We start from the raw sequence: 19,003 nt of genomic DNA, 5'->3' as shown, positions 1-19,003 counted from the left end.
TATTAATGCATAGCTACGATTGGTGACACCAGCTTAGCCTTGCTGCATTGTCTACTGGAGTCTGCGGAAGTCTCAAACCTAGATCCTATCTCACCAGAGGCTCAAGCTGCTATTCTGTCATTGCCCCATGCTTTACACTGCAGCTCTGCTTATTCAGATTCACACAGTAGTACAAGCTCAACTGGAAGTCAGTGCATGCAGAGCGGATTCACATTATAGCAAGAACAGAATAATTATAAACTATAAGTAACTAAGCCACATGTGGTAAAAAAAGATTATAAAGAAACTGCTGCATGTAGATTGAGGGGATTGAGCCTCAGTAAGGGTCCTATTTCACGGCCCATATCGTGAAAACGAGCACCGATCAATGGGACAGCTCGTTGATCTGCGCTCGTTTTCTTCTTTCACATGGAGCAATGATTGGTTATGTATAGGGACGAGCGAAAAGTACCACAATCGTTCGTCCCCATACATTTCCATCATGTCGACAGCACATCTCCCTGTTTACACAGTGTGCTGCTGACGACAGATCAGCCGATGTGATTGTTGCCCTGTTTACACAGGACAATGATCAGGAATGAGCGTTTACCCCATCATTGGCTTGTGTAAAAAGGGACTTAAAGGGGTAATCCGGTTAGAACAAGTTACCCCCTATCGGTAGGATTGGGGGTAAGTTGCTGATCAGTGGGTGTCCGACAGCTGCGGACCCCACCGATCACGAGAACGGGGGTCCCGTGCGCTTATGCCGCTCAATTTATTCTCTATGGGAGCGCCGGAAATAGCCGAACGCTGTACTCGGTTATCTTCGGCGCTCTCATAGAGAATGAATGAAGCGGCAGTGTGCATAATCGACCTGCCGCTCCATTCAAACGTGGGTACAGGACCCCCGTTCTTGTGATCGGTGGGGGGGGACACCCACCGATCAGCAAGTTACCCCCAATCCTATGGATAGGGGGTGACTTGTTCTAACCGGAATACCCCTTTAAGAGGGAGCCATGAGAGCAGCTTTCAACCTGTTTGGATCAGTGCACTAAGATGAAAAGATAGTCTATGTAAAGAAGAATGTCATTACACAAGTAGTAAATCATCCAGTACAACCGATTACCGTTCCGCAATTATCTGGGTGGTGGAGATATTACAATTTGTAACAGAGACGTAACTTGAAGTTCCTGGGCCCTAATGGAAAATCTTTAACAGCCCCTCCCCCCCCACCATGTGCTATTCATAACATTGGTGCATGTGCTACCTCTGCACCCCCTATAGCTATGCCCCTGACTTGTACATAATAATAACCATAGCAAAGCACAACCCCAGACAGGTTCAGTTCTACCCGCACATGACAGGTGCCCTAGTTGACACTTGGACAAGAAACCTTCCTGCTGATAACCACCTGGTATTCACATTCTTCTCCCTCATGGACACAACTTGCCCCCCTCACTTCTGGCATCTTTCCATGATGAAGCTTTACACACTGTGAAGTCATTGAATCAACACTTTAACATGGCATTTCTCAGCCCGCTCCCTTGTTTATTGCTGGTTTAGTGACTCATGACACTTTGTTTGGGTCCACCCCCCACCAAGCTGCAATCGGCTGGTTCTAGGTTGTAGAATTTTACTGGTTTCTTATGTTCAGTCTCTATCACACACTGAACAGAAGTTCTTCTATTTTATAATATACTTTGTATGTCAATTCCTGGCTATTTTCAAGATCTCTGCTTGCGGTCACTGAATGGAAACGTTCTGGCTTCCACCCAAAGATTCAAAACCTGTACAGACCTAATAATTCTCATAGTGGTGACTTTGCTACTATGTATCCAGTAGGAAATCATTTGTGAGCTAAAAACATTCGAAGCAAAAATGTATCTCCTGTCCTGTCCAATGTAGCAATGTTAGTAAGATTTATCAGTCCAGACTGTTTAACTAACCGAGGATTGTCTACACTAGATACAAAGGTAGCAAACTCCCAACTGTAAAGAGCCTTTTACACCTCCCGATATTCGGCCGATGCAGCGAGCGCCCGTCAACGAGACATCGTTGATCGGCGCTCATTTGCTCCTGTCACACGGGTTCTATGAACGCTCATCTGCCCTATAATCGCCCAGTGTAAAACCCCCTTAAGAGGTGTTCGGTATTTACAGGTTTTCAACCTCTGGAAGTAAACAATGTTGCTGTCCACTGACAACAAGCAGGAATATAGAAAATCGTGAAAAATTGATGCACAAAGTATATTAGAATCAGTATAGCAGGTATTTTTCAGTGAGTACTAAAGATGGTCATTTTATTTATGATGTGATATACATACTGTAATACCCAATGGCCACCACTTAACTGATGGAGTTTTCCAGCTGTAGGAACTTGGCGAGTTATACATTTAGTTCACAAGTGTTAGTCTTACCAAGGAATTTGGCATTTACAATAGTCTCATCATTCAGTAATGGGGTAAATATGACATCCGAGGAGTCCGTGGACCCTGAGGATAGGAGAAAAGGATTAATGGTGCCTGGTCTAGAATGCAATACAATCTCAGTCTATGTACAGTGAAGGCAGCAAATAAATACTGGCTCAGCCCACAAATTGACTGTTGTCGGAGGTGTATCTATAGGGGGTTCAGTCAAATCTGGGCCCTTTTGCACCAGGATTTTAAAAGGACACGAACATCAGAATCCATAGATGACTGTGAGAAAAATATCGTATATTAGTAACATAGTTCTTTTATATAAGCAAATTGAATACCCCTTCAAAGCGGTATTCTAGTCACAGATTTTTAAAGGCTGTGTACACCTTGGAATAAGTTTTCTCTTTTTTTATATATATATATATATATATATATATATATATATATATATATATATATATAAAAAAATGTCTATCAATGTGTTTTGTGCAACTTTCTAAATACTTTATATTAAAAAATATTTTGACTTTTTGAGATACAGCTGCTTTGTATCCTGTATACAGAGCAGCTGTAACTTGCGCTGACACCGGATTCCATCACGTCAGCAGGTCTGACGGGTTCGGTGAAAGCGGATCCTGCGTGATCCACCTGTTATCGATCATATCTAAGTTATGAACTTAGATGTGATCGGCAACAGCTCGATCCCGCGTGTCTGACCCGCCGACACTGAACCCAGCACAAGATACTGCTGCTCTGTATACAGGATACAAAGCAGCTGTATCTCAAAGAGTAAAAATAATTTTTAATAAACCGTATTACAAAACACACTGAGCGTCAGTCAATGCTTGTGTGCTTTGGCTCTATTGAAACTCTATGAGAGTGACAGAAATAGTAGCGTTTTAGCAATAGGTGGGGGTCCAGTGGTTAGGTGCTATAAGTTGGAGGCTGGCATACCCCTTTAAAGTTATGCCTCCGTGTGCCAGTAGGTCAATTCTTTTAGCAAAACAGAGAGACAGAGCCGCCAGCAGACTATACTCCATACGTCAGACAGGCGTCACTCATCATTGATTACTTACTAGTCACAGCAAGCAGGACACAGGTCTCCCTCTCGCTGAGCAGCTCGCTGGCATAGCGCTGCTGGTTCTCCACAAGGTTCTTCACTTGTCCGCTGTCGTCTGCAAGTTCTATTTCTCCTGCAATATACAAGTTGAATCTTGACAGTATAAAGAATAGATATTTAGAATAAAGGTTAATATATATTAAGGATATGCGACTGCTGAGAAATGGTTCAGTGTGGAGGGACCTAAGGCCAGAGCAGCTAAGATCCTTTATGTTGATTATAAGCCAGAATTTATGGAGAGGTCACATGAGATTTCAAATGTTACACTTTTCTATTCCAATATCCATAGATTCAGAATCCGGACATGATTGGAGAAACCTCATAGTACTTTATTATTAATAATAATAATAATAATAATAATAATAATAATAATTGTATTGTACAGAAGTGCATGGTTTTCTTAGAGAGTGATTTGTCCAATTTTATTTATAATGGCATACAGATGTGGCGGTCCCCACCTTGACTGCTGTGGCGCACTACGGCGGTATTGTAGAGAGCGCCTTAACTATTTGCGGTGTACGCCGCTCATTCACTTTGAATGACAATGGCCGTGCTATGCAAATAGCACCATTGCGTGCTACGCTATTAAAGTAGCAGTTAATTTGGCAGCTGATAGATCTGCATTTTGCGTCAATAAATTGGTAGTCGGCAAGAATTGCGCTGGATTTACTAAAAGGTGCACGCCTCTTACTAAATCTGGTGCATTTGGAATTGTGTGTTTTAATTTCTTGTTACTGCCGCTATGAGAAGCCGTACATTTGCGCCACTGGTTTGCACCTTTTTTTAACTTTTGTCTTAGAAAATGAGACTATAAAGACATACAGCTTAACAACCATTTTATCGCCTGTATTCTTTTTTTGGAGTGAATAGATAAATGTTGCAATTTTTGGCACAATTTTAGATGCGACTTTTTAACCTGTGCAATTTACACCAAATCCAGAAGAACTGAATAATATAGGACTATAAAAGTTTCAGTGCTGCAGAGAGGTCAATAATAGTGTCAGAAAATATACCTGACATCACACGGCATTCTCTAAGCTATGGTGCATAAAAATGTTCACTGGGTTTCGTGGCCAATTCTGAATCGTGGCATGCAGTATCGAACTATATCACTGTATCATATGGGAATAATAATGCACCATCATATATTATACTACTGTAAAGGATCTGCCAGGCACAACTTCTGTGGATACTTCCTTAGGTAATCAGTCCGCACCCGAGTCTGTGTCTCTGAGACTGACTCCATCTTCCACCACTCAGGATGGCAGGCTTAGGAGTGGGAGAACCTATCACAGCCTGGCCAGACGGAGCTAGCTCCCGCAATCTGTCTATTTATACCTGCCTTTCCTGTTCCTCCTTTGCTTGTGATTCTTCTCGTGTGGTTTCCTGGCCCAGCTACAGCTTCTATCTATTTGATCCTGCTCCATACTGACCCTGGCTTACTGACTACTCTCCTGCTCTGCGTTTGGTACCTCGTGCACTCCTGGTTTGACTCGGCTCGTTCACCACTCTTGTTGCTCACGGTGTTGCCGTGGGCAACTGCCCCTTTCCCTTTGCTTTGTGTTCCCTTGTCTGTTTGTCTCGTGCACTTACTGAGCGTAGGGACCGCCGCCCAGTTGTACCCCGTCGCCTAGGGCGGATCGTTGCAAGTAGGCAGGGACAGAGTGGCGGGTAGATTAGAGCTCACTTGTCCGTTTCCCTACCCCCGTCATTACAACTACACAATATTGCATAATAATACATTGAGAGGTATCATAATGCATCACTCTGTATCCTACTTGATCATAATATACCATACAGTATCACTCTGCATTATACAGCATCATTAGATAAGATACTATATGTTACAATATATGATGCTACACCACACATTTATAAAAGATATTCTGCAGCACTCAGGTTTACTCCACTTCAGTTTAGAGAGGGAGATGCAAATTCCAAGCCCAGAAATCCCATCCAGACGGGTAATTGGTATAAAAAATTGACGACTGGTTGACTTTGCTTATAGTGATAGACTTATACCGTTTCATATGCTGTTATCAGCCAAAATTTTGATTGGGAAATATTGGAAATCCGTTAACATACCTAGTGTTTCTGAGCTCACACACTATGTGAGTAATAATTGTATTGTGCAATGTTCTCTGGCCTCTATTCAAGGTGTGTACAGGAAGGCTTCTTCTTGGGATAAATGGAAGAACTCAAATTGTCATAGCATTGTTTTGTGATACAGCTAGGTAATGATATTGTGACAAGCCTTAGGTAGACCATGAGATTTTGGTTTTAGGTTATGTTCTTTCTTTCTTCTTTGCAAAATTTATGAACCAAAGGTTTGCTGTACTTGTATAATGTGTATTGGATCCTGTGGATTCATATGATGTAATGCGTATTGGTTCAATAAAACTTTTGTTGTTAAAAAATTGACGACAACATCCATATGGTGTTAATAAACACAGATATATTTTTTTGCCATATGGATGCCGTCCTCGATTTTTTATGCTATACCACACGTTGTCGTGATATATTGTATTATTAGAATGCTATATCTTGTATTATACTGCATGTTTCCTTTATACCTTCATTTTCATAGTGACATAAGTTCTTGATACTTTCCAGAAGAAGCTGAACTTTACAGTTGATGTTGAACAGCATCTCGTCACTGTCTGTGGAGGAAACCTGGATGTTAATCGGTGCTGCCTCTGTGGTTCTCACATCAACAATGACACCAGAGGTAGAGGCGAGTCATATTTTGGTATTAATTTACTATATCCGATTGGTTTATATAATCCCGGAATGACTTATGTCAGATGCACAAACCTTAGTCTAATGCCTGTATTCTAAACACAAGTCTTAAATTCTATATTTATTATTGCTATTGCTCTTAAAGTCTAAACACATTTCCTTAAATGACATGTATACAGAATAGAGCGGCTATAAACTCATGCATGAAAGGAAGTGACCCCCTACAACATCATACTCACAGATGACTGAATATAATACATACAGATTAGTAATCCTTACAATGTCATACAAACAGATGACAGATCGTTACAAGATCATAGCCACTAATGAGTGAATGTAATACATAGATACATAATCCCTACAAAATCATACAAACAGAGGAGTTATCCGTACAAGAGCATACAAACACGAGTAAACCCTACACTATCACACATACAGATGAGTAATCCCTAAACTATCACACATACAGATGAGTAATCCCTACAATGTCACACATAGATGAGTGATCCCTACAAGAGCATACAAACAGAGGAGTTATCCCTACAAGAGCATACAAACACGAGTAATCCCTACACTATCATACATACAGATGAGTGATCGCTACAATGTCACACATAGATGAGTGATCCCTACAATGTCATACATACAGATGAGGGATCCCTACAATGTCACACATACAGATGAGTGATCCCTACAATGTCACACATACAGATGAGTGATCCCTACAATGGCATACATACAGATGAGTGATCCCTACAATATCATACATACAGATGAGTGATCCCTACAATATCATACATACAGATGAGTGATCCCTACAATGTCATACATACAGATGAGTGATCCCTACAATATCATACATACAGATGAGTGATCCCTACAATATCATACATACAGAGGAGTGATCCCTACAATGTCATACATACAGATGAGTGATCCCTACAATATCATACACACAGATGAGTGATCCCTACAATATCATACATACAGATGAGTGATCCCTACAATGTCATACATACAGATGAGTGATCCCTACAATATCATACATACAGATGAGTGATCCCTACAATATCATACATACAGATGAGTGATCCCTACAATATCATTCATACAGATGAGTGATCCCTACAATGTCATACATACAGATGAGTGATCCCTACAATATCATACATACAGATGAGTGATCCCTACAATTTCATACATACAGATGAGTGATCCCTACAATGTCACACATACAGATGAGTGATCCCTACAATGTCATACATACAGATGAGTGATCCCTACAATGTCATACATACAGATGAGTGATCCCTACAATGTCATACATACAGATGAGTGATCCCTACAATATCATTCATACAGATGAGCGATCCCTACAACGGCATACATACAGATGAGTGATCCCTACAACGGCATACAGATGAGTGATTACTACAATATCATAAATAACAACTAGTTTAACTGATGAGAAATTAGATTGGTTGTCACAGACATAGGTCTTGCTCTAAATTTCCTTCTATTGCTTCTGATTAAAGGCCAGGAATGCAGTATGTAATCAATCACCTATCAAACAGGAAAATACATGTGCACCATAAAATAAATGTACTGCCAATGTTGCAGATATCATTTGGAGTACGGGCCTTTCATGATCGACCCTGATCTATGGAAGCCCATAAACATAGCGGTAGTGTGCCACACTTCTTCTAAAGGTGAAATATAGAAAAACAATGCACTTCACCTGTACAAGCTGCACAGCCTAAGACCGCATAACAAAACCGCGTGCGGCACACTATTGCTATGTGTACGTGCGGCTTAATTGTGACATTTCAGTATATAGTCCAGCCTGTCATGGACTAAACCGTAAAGAGGAACACAGTAGCACATGACACATTTTATAGAAACATTGTGAGACCATTTCTACTTACCTCCATAAAGAACGGTTATGAACATCTCTGTAGTATTCCTGAAAGAATCAAACAGGTAGAGATGTTAAGAGAAGCCCCAGGAGCTGGTGACTATAGAATGTAAAAATAAAGAAACTTACGTGAGAAGATGAAATCGTGAGTCTATCTAGTGATGGCAGCAGTCACTAGGGAGAGAGTGGCCACAAGAAGAAGCCATTGACTCGTAAAGCTGTTTACCAAGCCAGCCCTGAACACTCAGTAAACAATCCTTATTATTAATGGAGAGGCCTGCACAGAGCTTGGCTTTACATCGTTTTGTCTCTAAGGTGTTGCTAGACGTCGCTGCCAAGAATGCATTAGATCTGTGCGCACGTCTTGCATCTGCTCCACTTTGCACAATAGATCTCCTATCACAGGGACTACAATGTCTCTCAAAAGATTTTCCTTCTGCTTTCTCCGGCGTGAAATAAGATGTAATTTCATCTGAGCAGCCTAAAAGAAACATATATCAGCAGCCACAGGATATATACGCCACCAATATACAAAATATATACTGGACATTGTGTAACTTCTAGGACTTCTCTCCAAATATCATAACAGTTATGTCAACCCTGCAATATTATACAATCACCAAAAATGTCATACGGCTTATGTATTAATGTTCAATTGTTAACGAAGATAAAACATACGAGGGGTAACAGGTAATCGTGGGGTAACAGGTAATCGTGGGGTCGCTCTCTGCCATAAACACCATCAGCAGCAGGTTCGTTCATGATCATTATTGTCTTTGCTCCTTCTCCTGTTTCTTCTGGTTCCTTCCTTGGCCTCCTAGCTGTATCTTATATAACCCCGCTGTATCTTCCCCCGGTCACTTCATTTCTTGGTCCCCATCAAACATCTCTGGTATCCATATTTCTCCACTTTTCCAGCGGCAGAAACACCATGATCACTAACCGTCCAAGTCTCTGAGGTTCCTTTAAAATTAGAGAGCGGCCCCTTAGCTGCTATCTCTGCTACCATGGTAGTATATTCCCTTGGTAGGCAAGTAGTTAGACTATAGTAAAATATTGTAATTTATATTTGTAGGTTTTTCAGGTACTAGGCACCCAAGGAGAAGACTATTTTATAGAACGGAGAGTCAATCCAAGGGCATTAACACTGAGCCACCTCTACAAGATGCAGGTGTATTTTATCCAGTTGAACAATTATTTAATCAACAGCGACTTCAAATGATGTGTTCCCGATTCATATAAAAAAAAAAGTATGGCAAATATTCCTCTAATCCGATCATAAAGCCCAGAAAATCTCATAGTCCGGCACTTGTTTACAATTCTGGACTCGGGAAGAGATGATTTTATAAGAAGAAACCAAATTCTTAAGATTGTTACAATGTATCACAACAACAACAACAACAACAACAACGTGACAATACAGGTAATAATACATACGAGAACAAGAAACAACAACAAAGTCGTCTGTTATACAACTTCACTGATCAAGTTCTCAGTGTTTTATCCTGTGCGGACTTAGGTTATGTGAACACATTCACCGTATGCACCAAGTTTATACGCTGAACTTAGCCATAGGCCCCCATTAACCCAACGGTGGCCAAAAGAGTGTCCTCTTAGCCTCCGTCAGGGTGTTATGATGCTGCCAAATTATTATTTTTTTACCGTATAGGAAAAGCGCAGGGACTGCACGTCTCTATAACAGCGCATCACTGTAAAAAAAAAAACGTATATCTCACAATATGTTTGTTCTTTTTAATATTTTGGCGGACGTATGCCACTGTAAGGCTATACCAGTGGCATACGTCAGAGGTATATACTAAAGAATACTCCGCATGATGTGAACAGAGCTTTAGCTGGGACTCCTGATCAGGTTGCGGAGTTTAGTGAATGTCTTATCTAATGATTTTATTGTTCACATGGAGAATTCAGGAGGAGACGTCTGTACTGCAGCAGTGGAGGCTCAGACTGTACACAGTTCATGGGTCATTCACATCCACTGTTATAAAATACATTTTTTAATATTATGTAGGAATATAGGGGAAACTTTTTATTTACTGCAAAAGTGTAATCTCTTTCCACAACAACCCACCAGTCTGCCACAGAAGCAGCAGTAATAAACAGAACACAATAATGTAATAAGCATAGACAAAATATAAGGCGTCGTGAACTCAACCACAGTCTTGCGGCCATATACTATCCGCAATTGCGGATAGTACAAAATGTATGATTTCCTGTGGGCCAACGCACACAACCGTGATCTCCACGGACCGTGCATTGCCCGGAGCGCCCAAAAAATAGGACTTGTCATTATACAGTCCACATTTGCAGTCCAGGCTCATAGAAATCAATGCACATCTTCTGTGTACACGGTCTATGATTGTGGACGGGCCACGGATGACACTTTGCGGCCCGTCTGCTCCGTAATCACGGACCGTATACACAGATAAGTCTGTGTGTAGGGGGAGAAACATTCAGAGGCAGTCCTGCTCGCAGCTGAGAGTTTCTAACAATGTATCAATGTTGATAATTCTCTGTGAGCTAAAGAAAGTAGCAAGTAAGAGTCCAGTTTATTTAGCTTTTCTAGAAGATTGTCCAGAAGCAATACAATCGTGGAAAACTTCCAGCTGTGAAAAATACCAGGTCTGTAGGGGTTTCATTCTCTAGATATAACTAAGAATGTTTTCAGTTACTGACAGCAGGCAGAGATCTTGGAAATGCTGAGGGATTGAAACACAGTATAATAGAACATTTCTTAACTGGAATAAACAAATCTTATTTACTTAAAACCCCTTTAAGGCCAGCGCTCACTGTTGCATCAATGCTTCATATGTATCTGTACTCTTTAAGTCATGGCAGACACTTGTCAGCGGCGTCAAAACACTGGTTGTAACTTGGTGTCTGTAAAGCAGAGGATGTAGTGTCAGGTGGATGCAGGTAAAGCAGTTCAGATTCTGCAGCGCTGATCTTCTGGGATGTACAGCGCCTCTGTATTTCAAGCAGCACAGCCAGGTCCCTCTTCTCTGCCAACCTATTAAACTACAAGACAAACCTCCGTAAGTTTCTTCAGTTTTAGAAAAGAACAATAAAAATCTAAGCTACAAGAATGATTTCTAAAACAGTAGCAGTGCTACTAAACCCATTCAGCGATCAGTCACCTGACCTGGAGTCAATTTTTACAAGTGGATTTACAAAAATTGGGAACAATATCACCAACTGGAGCTGAGCGGCTCAAATGTATTGTGTTGTAATGGATGATGGGGTATGTTATAATCTATTCTTTATTATGGAAAAGGAATTGGTCATTGAAGACTATGTGAACCTTTGCAGCCTTTTTATTTGAATGAATTGACTGTGTAATGTGATAAAAAATATTTAGCAAATTGAATTTCATTAAAGATTTTCTTTAATTTTTGCGATGCAGCTTCTATATATGCACTCATGAACTTAAAGAGGCTCTGACACCAGATTATCAAATCCCTATCTCCTATTGCATGTGATCGGCGCTGCAATGTAGAGAACAGTAACGTTTTTTGTTTTTTTTTAAAACGATCATTTTTGGCCAAGTTATGAGCAATTTTATATTTATGCAAATGAGCCTTTCTAATGGATATCTGGGCGTGTTTACTTGTTTTACTAGCTGGGCGTTGTGAATAGAAGTGTATGATGCTCGGTATTAGGCCTGATTTACACGAGCATGTGCGTTTTGCGCACGCAAAAAACGCGGCGTTTTGCGTGCGCAAAAGGCACTTAACAGCTGCGTGTGTCATCAGTGTATGATGCGCGGCTGCGAGATTTTCTCGCAGCCGCCATCATTTTGACACTCCGTTTGGATGTTTGTAAACAGAAAAGCACGTGGTGCTTTTCTGTTTACATTCAGAGAATGACAGCTGTTGCGCGAACCACGCAGTTCACACGGAAGCACACCTGCGTGGTTTTCACGCACCCATTGACTTCAATGGGTGCATGATGCGCGAAAAACTGGGAAATATAGAACATGTCGTGAGTTTTACGCAGCGGACTCATGCTGCGCAAAACTCACGAACTGTCTGCACTGGCCCATAGACTTGTATAGGTCCGTGCGACCCGCGTGAAAAGCACGCGCGTCGCACGGACGTATATCATGGTCATGTAAATGATGCCTTTGGGTTATATACAGTGTTAGGCGGGATTCACACGACCGGGTCGTTCCCGAGCCCGAGTGTCGGCCGGTAAAATCGGCCATTCTGCCCGGCCGGTTTGCATAAAGTTATGCATCCGTGCCGGGCCGGGCAGATCCGGACAGTGACATCAGCGGCAACTCCTGAAGGGGAATCCCCATGTGTTCGGGGATTCCGCTTCAGGAGTTTCCCCTGATGTCACTGCCCAGATATGGACAGAGACATCAAGCGCTCTGTCCAGGAGCGGAATCCCCGAAAACACGGGGATTCCGCTCCTTCTAGGAGCTAAAGTGCGGCTAGCACATAGCAGAGCGGGGAGATACCTCCCCGCTCTGCTATAGTGGCGTCGCTACAGTAGTAGCAGCCGCAGCAGCTGCTACTAGCGGCGTCATCGAAGGTGTCGCCGGGCCAGGGTGCTTTTAAAACAAGCAGGAGAAGGGAGCCAGCGCAACGCTCCCTTCCACCTGCTGTAGACCCCGGCCCTGCCACACCGTGTACAGCGATGCCATTCGTCAGAATGGCATCAACTCCTCCTCCTCACATGCACTCTGCACTGTGAGGAGGAGGAGATAGAGCGCAAGCGACGGAAAACCCGGCCATCACTCGGGACACATCCCGGTGATGGCCGTGTAATACCCGGCCCCATAGACTTCTATGGGAGCCGGGCACCCGGGCGAAGATAGAGCATGTCCTATTTTTTGACGGGCGGTTTTCCCGGCCGTCAAAAAATCGGTCGTGTGAATAGCCCCATTAGGGGTCTATTATTCCTAATGCAGCCGGGTGCCGGCCGATTTATGAACGGCCGGCACCCGGCCGGGAAACCCTGCCGTGTGAATGAGGCCTTAGAGGCACACAGGAGCCGGTCAGCCGTCGGTCCAGCAGACTGACGGATTTGGCTAACAGCGGTGCTATGCAACATCTATGTATACTATGAAACACTGTATATATACACACACGTACTAAATAATAACAACCACTGCAGCTGCTGCAGAATCTCTTTCTGGAGAAATGTAGAGTCCAGATGGGTGAAGAGAGCAGAGATTCAATCAGTGGTTGGCACAGAAGTAATTGGCACACTGTGCTGCAGGGAGTCATGTGCGCCACCTATGTAGGACTCCTCTTTAGAGAATATGATGATTATACAAATATTACTTATAGGCATATTTATGATAAGACTAAATTAACTTGAAATCTATACATTTTTATGCCCATAGAATAATTCAGCCCACGTAGGGTTCAATTAACACAAAAAACTAAAACAGACTTCAGGCATCATGATTTCATGTCCGGGTACATACAGGACATACTTTACGGCTCGCTATGAGACGGTATATTTTTAGACCAGTACACGACCTCAGGTTTGCAGTAACTTTTATTGGTTTCCAATCTCTTTCTTTAAACACTTGTTTACACAGAATTTCCATTGACCATCAACTGGAGACATTTCGGTGTTTACCAGCCTTCTGGTGATAAGCAGCGTATTCTTTGGACCCGGAATTTACTACACACAGGACACAGAGTTCGTTTATGGCTCTGTAAAACTTGAAGTTGTTGTAAAAGATGTTTTTGTTGGGTTGGCGGTTTTTCAGGACACATTAAAGCAGTTAAAGTTGTTGTGGAAACTTGTAGAAGCTTTAGGCATACTGATTGGCGGCACAGCAAAACCTGGCCCTGTAATCATGGAGTCAGAGACCAGGGCCCTTTCACCAAAGCGGGACTCCCGATTCCATATGCTACTAAAGGCAGGAATCAGGATGGGCTGATATTTAAAGGAGTTGTCCAGATTCATGTAGATAAAGTTGTTATGAGTAATGCAGCTGCGTCAGCAGGAATAAGTCAGGATAGCATTTGGATGTATGTTTCCATTCACTAGATGTAAGCAGAGATTTTGAAAATCTGTGAGAAATTCTCAAACTTTATAAGATCTTTACTTACATTTAGTGAATTGAAATGTTCATTAATTACATCTAGAGACTGCAATCCAAACAGCTGTATGACACATTAAAAACTGTATCCAGCTCTCTATTCTAGCTAGCTGTTCATCTGTGTCAGTAGGAAATGATCAGGGTGGATTTTAGCCTCTGAATGTAAAAAAGTATTTGTCACATATTGACAGCAAACCGTTATGTTGAAAATGGTGGATTAAAAAATAAAACACATTAAAAATGATTGAAAACTCAGATAGCTATTATTCTCCAGACCTGCACTCACTATTCCAGGCATTATACTCCAGAGCTGCACTCACTGTTCTGCTGGTGGAGTCACTGTGTACATACATTACATTACTTATCCTGTACTGCTCCTGAGTTACATCCTGTATTATACTCCAGAGCTGCACTCACTATTCTGCTGGTGGAGTCACTGTGTACATACATTACATTACTTATCCTGTACTGATCCTGAGTTACATCCTGTATTATACCCCAGAGCTGCACTCACTATTCTGCTGATGGTGTCACTGTGTACATACATTACATTACTTATCCTGTACTGATCCAGAGTTACATCCTGTATTATACTCCAGAGCTGCATTCACTATTCTACTGGTGGAGTCACTGTGTACATACATTACATTACTTATCTTGTACTCCTCCTGAGTTACATCCTGTATTATACTCCAGAGCTGCACTCACTATTCTGCTGGTGGAGTCACTGTGTACATACATTACATTACTTATCCTGTACTGCTCCTGAGTTACATCCTGTATTATACTCCAGAGCTGTCCTCACTATTCTGCTGGTGGAGTCACTGTGTACATACATTACATTACTTATCCTGTACTGATCCGGAGCTACATCCTGTATTATACTCCAGAGCTGTGCTCACTATTCTGCTGATGGAATGAATGTACACAGTGACCCCATTACATATCCTGTAGTGATACTGAGTTCCATCCTGTATTATACTCCAGAGCTGCACTCACTATTCTGCTGGCAGAGTCACTGTGTACATACATTAGTTATCTACTACTGATCCTAAATTACAGCCTGTATTATAATCCAGATCTGCACTCACTATCCTGTTGGTTTTAGACCTGAAATCTCCCAGTATTCCCTGCTCGTTCAGGGTCTACATAGAGCTTGCTGTGGTGATTTGCATTCTGGGAAATGTTGAAAGCAGGGTATTTCAGATGGTCAGAAGCTGTGACAGGCTCATTCAGAACCTTTTCATATGATATATTATTCCATTAAGAATTTACCACAGATGGATCTCCAGCGCTCTCTGTTTCGGCACCCAGTTCCCTGTATTCCCTCTTGTTTTCCATCGCTTGCTTTACCAGCTGGAGAAATTCCTCATTGAGGGCATCTATTGCCTCCTCCTGCCATGCAATAGAAAAAGTAATATAGGATAATTCTGGATTATACATGGTGAATAGATCAATAGCATGCAAGATCGGATGATGACCTGAGAGCATGGTCATAGCAAGTAACTATGCCCCCCCCCCCGGTAAAATGTGGAATGGGACCACACTCCGACATGTCTGTCAGTTCAGAAAATGGAAATTGTATGATAATTATGGTCTCCTCCACCCTTGTGTCTTTACGGTCCCTCGTCTATCAGTGTCCCGCATTCCTTCATCCTCCTCCCTTCTTCTGGCCACTCCATTTCTCTCTCCTGCCCCACTGTACAATTCTTCCCTTTTCCCGCAGCAATAACACAATGGTCTCGACCCCCCCCTCAACTACCGGCCCCCGATGGCGGCTGCTATACCTTCTACTCTGGTAGTTATTCAATTAATCCTTTTTAAATGCAAAAATGGGCAGTAAAGTAAATACCGATGAATGATGTAATCAATTGATATTAATGACCCACCTGCAGAGCCGTCTGGTCTGAACGCAGCTCTTTGGGATTTTCTCTGAGACGTCCAGAATTCTTCACAAACACGTTCTCCATGATTCTCTGGTTTTTGAACTTGCTGTAAAATTTGCAGCTGATAAAAGAGAACAAGAACAGAAATGTGGAGAAGGCACCCGAAGCATCAAATCAATTTACAGGACTGTGTAATGACATACGGGGTGTGATGGCTGATGTTGTTACACATAAATTGACCATTTTACATACTCTCTCCTAAAAGGGTTCAAAGGTCTTATATCCTGCAAGTCAAACATGAGTAAAGGGGGGGGGGGGGGCTTCAATTATGGTTACTCCGACCCAAAGACTAATACAGATCAGCATTGCCTAATGGCCTTATTAAAAAGCATGAGACCGATACTTACTAGAAAGGTTGACTTTGAAGACTTTTTCACCACCTCATTGGTAAGCCAAAAGGAGTGGGTTCACTGGTCGCTCCCGCTTATCATTACAGACGTAAACACCTGTCAAGGGTCCACTTATACGGACTGTCACGGGTCGTGTAAACGAGCGCCAATCAACGTTGATCGCCGCCCGTTTGCTTCTTTCACAAGGAGCAGCGAATGGTGACGAGCGATCGTTATGATCGTCACTCGTCCCCATACATTTCCATCATGTCGGCAGCACGTCTCCCCGTTTACACAGCGTGCTGCCGACAATTATAATATTTCATGCTGCATAAATGATACGATAAGACAACGAACGAGCGTTTGCTCATTAATTAGCTGATCGTTGCCCTGTTTACACTGGGCAATGATCGGGAACGAGCGTTCATATGAGCGATTGTTTGCCCGATAATTGGCCCATGTAAAAGGGCCTTTATATATAGCACATTTACCCCCCATCCTATAATTAGGTTTACTACAACATAATTAACGGGGCTCGTTCACATTACTCTCATGTAGTCATGGTAGGGCTGTAATTGTATAGACCAGGTTTCCCATCTTGTATGAATGTGACTCCATTTTTTATTCTGAAGAGGCACCTGCTCCTTTACGAATGTACATTCACGCTGGGATTGTCTGAACAAATTACATGTTTTTTCGTGTCTGTTCAGGGAAATCAACTATTTCATAATTTGCTTACTGTAAAAACATTTTAATCACCGTGACTGACCGGACTTATCCCAATAATCCATTAATACCATTTTATAAAATTACAACTATGTATCGTAAAAAATGTTTGGATTATTCTTTAATAGTGAATAAATTATACCCCCATTTGCGATCTCCCAAAAGATCTGACATTGAGACACGTTACTGCACGTAGGGCGGTACAGTTGGCCTGGCAGCCGCATGACAACCAGAGAGTATTGAGCATGGGTCCTATTAAATAGAATAGCATCTATTGATTTCTGATCTGTAATCAAACTCATGTCTCTTTAAAAGGCTCAGGCTTTGTCCCTACCTCATGCTTTACACTGCAGCTCTGCTCGTTCAGGTTGGCTGCTGTGTATCAGCACAAGCTCATCAGGATGTCACTGCATAGGAGATGCAAAATCAAAATAATTATAAGCTACAACCTAAGCACCAGTCAAATTATGGGGTAACTGGCACACATGAACTGGGGCACTTCAGACTCCTCTGCCACATAAGAAGCTGGCTGTAAATGGGTGGAACTGGACCTGAAACGTTGTTTACAAAAATGACTGAAATAAAAAATCTAATATTTATTTGCTTATGCTGTAAATCAAAATATCACCTACTGTGTAACCCGTCACATGTGAGATGGGGAATAAGACACTCACCTCCTCTGTACGTGATAATGATCCGGTAATTTGTGTATCATCAGAAGGTCTCCTAATGCGGTTTTCATGTCAGAATTTGCTCTACTCATGTCCTGTAACAAAAATATCAAGATGTGAATCATACAAAATAAGTAGAATGAATAATAAAGATGTAACACTAAGAAGTGGGATCCTACCAGGCGGGTGATAGAGGTGCAGCCTGGTAAACAGGACACATCATACTAAACCCATTGAAGGTGGAGGGCTCAGGAATAAGCACGATTCAGGCTATGCCTTCAGATGCCGAAAGGGACAAGTGAAGGAAAGCTACATGTCACTCCATTTCCCCCAGCCAAGATCTCTTACCAGGTGAGATTCTAGTCTCTTTTCTGCCAGAAGTGAAAACCCAAAAATGTACACCCCCCCCCTCCCACGCAGCGTAATAAGAAAGTCATGAAATACTGTAAAAAAAATATATTTCTGTATAATATCAATAGCAGTGCCAGCCCCAGTGCCTTCATAAGTTTCAGCCAGTGCCCCCATAACAGTACCAGCCAGTGCTTTACCAAATCCGTGCAAGTCCAGAGTGTCCCCATAACTGTATCAGCCAGAGAGATGGGTTAGGAGTGTTCATTTTTGACTGCTCCTGGCACGCCTTGTCTCATGGATTGCGCACTGACCCGGAATGTTTCTTTAAAGATACAACGGCTGATGACGAGGTGGGATAGGGTATAGTTTTAACCAGTTTCATTAATAATAAGAATAAGACCAGCAGCAAATTATAAGAAGAGCAAATCTGTTGTCTGCCCAGAGCCGTTTGACCCCCCCTACTGTGCAGAGGCCCATAGTGTTTCACTAATACCTCAGTCATAGGTAGGTATTCCCTACGGGGCTGTTCCAACAGTAACTGCATATGTCCGTGTTTGGTACGCTGCAAAAATATGTATGTGACGCCGCCTGCATTACATGCATACAACATACATATGACGAGAACTACATGCTATGCAAAAATGCACATTCCCCATAAATCAAGATGGTCACGCAGCACCGATGTCCTCAGGTATAGACATTGAGCTCTTGCTTTTGTATAGACAGAAG

The 19,003-nt window shown here is 42.1% G+C and overlaps 2 protein-coding genes across 6 annotated transcripts in view; both read right to left on the bottom strand.

Moving 5' to 3' along the window:
• The window catches only part of LOC142661744 (uncharacterized protein CXorf65 homolog), a 36,538-nt gene extending 25,527 nt beyond the window's left edge, over positions 1 to 11,011 (bottom strand). For both annotated transcript variants that reach the window (XM_075839269.1, XM_075839270.1), the window contains exons 1-6: positions 10,950 to 11,011; positions 8,299 to 8,650; positions 8,180 to 8,217; positions 6,089 to 6,175; positions 3,472 to 3,588; positions 2,396 to 2,470 (exon numbers count right to left, since the gene is read on the bottom strand). In XM_075839269.1, the coding sequence (XP_075695384.1) occupies positions 2,396 to 2,470; positions 3,472 to 3,588; positions 6,089 to 6,175; positions 8,180 to 8,204 (304 nt within the window). In that variant the 5' untranslated portion in view covers positions 8,205 to 8,217; positions 8,299 to 8,650; positions 10,950 to 11,011. The remainder of the gene's footprint in view (positions 1 to 2,395; positions 2,471 to 3,471; positions 3,589 to 6,088; positions 6,176 to 8,179; positions 8,218 to 8,298; positions 8,651 to 10,949) is intronic.
• The window catches only part of LOC142661742 (uncharacterized), a 191,053-nt gene continuing 182,251 nt past the window's right edge, over positions 10,202 to 19,003 (bottom strand). For 3 of the 4 annotated variants that reach the window (XM_075839262.1, XM_075839263.1, XM_075839267.1), the window contains 4 exons: positions 17,927 to 18,018; positions 16,141 to 16,258; positions 15,527 to 15,646; positions 10,202 to 11,205 (listed from right to left, as the gene is read on the bottom strand). In XM_075839262.1, coding sequence (XP_075695377.1) covers positions 11,017 to 11,205; positions 15,527 to 15,646; positions 16,141 to 16,258; positions 17,927 to 18,018 — 519 coding nt within the window. In that variant the 3' untranslated portion in view covers positions 10,202 to 11,016. Of the gene's footprint in view, positions 11,206 to 15,526; positions 15,647 to 16,140; positions 16,259 to 17,586; positions 17,660 to 17,926; positions 18,019 to 19,003 lie in introns of those variants that run through there. The other variant, XM_075839264.1, reaches the window with a different exon arrangement.

This window comes from Rhinoderma darwinii, chromosome 10, assembly GCF_050947455.1.
Source record: "Rhinoderma darwinii isolate aRhiDar2 chromosome 10, aRhiDar2.hap1, whole genome shotgun sequence".
Taxonomy (NCBI): Eukaryota; Metazoa; Chordata; class Amphibia; order Anura; family Rhinodermatidae; genus Rhinoderma; species Rhinoderma darwinii.
The sequence above is the reverse complement of the archived record's forward strand: the minus strand, read 5'-3'. Positions and strand labels throughout refer to the sequence as shown.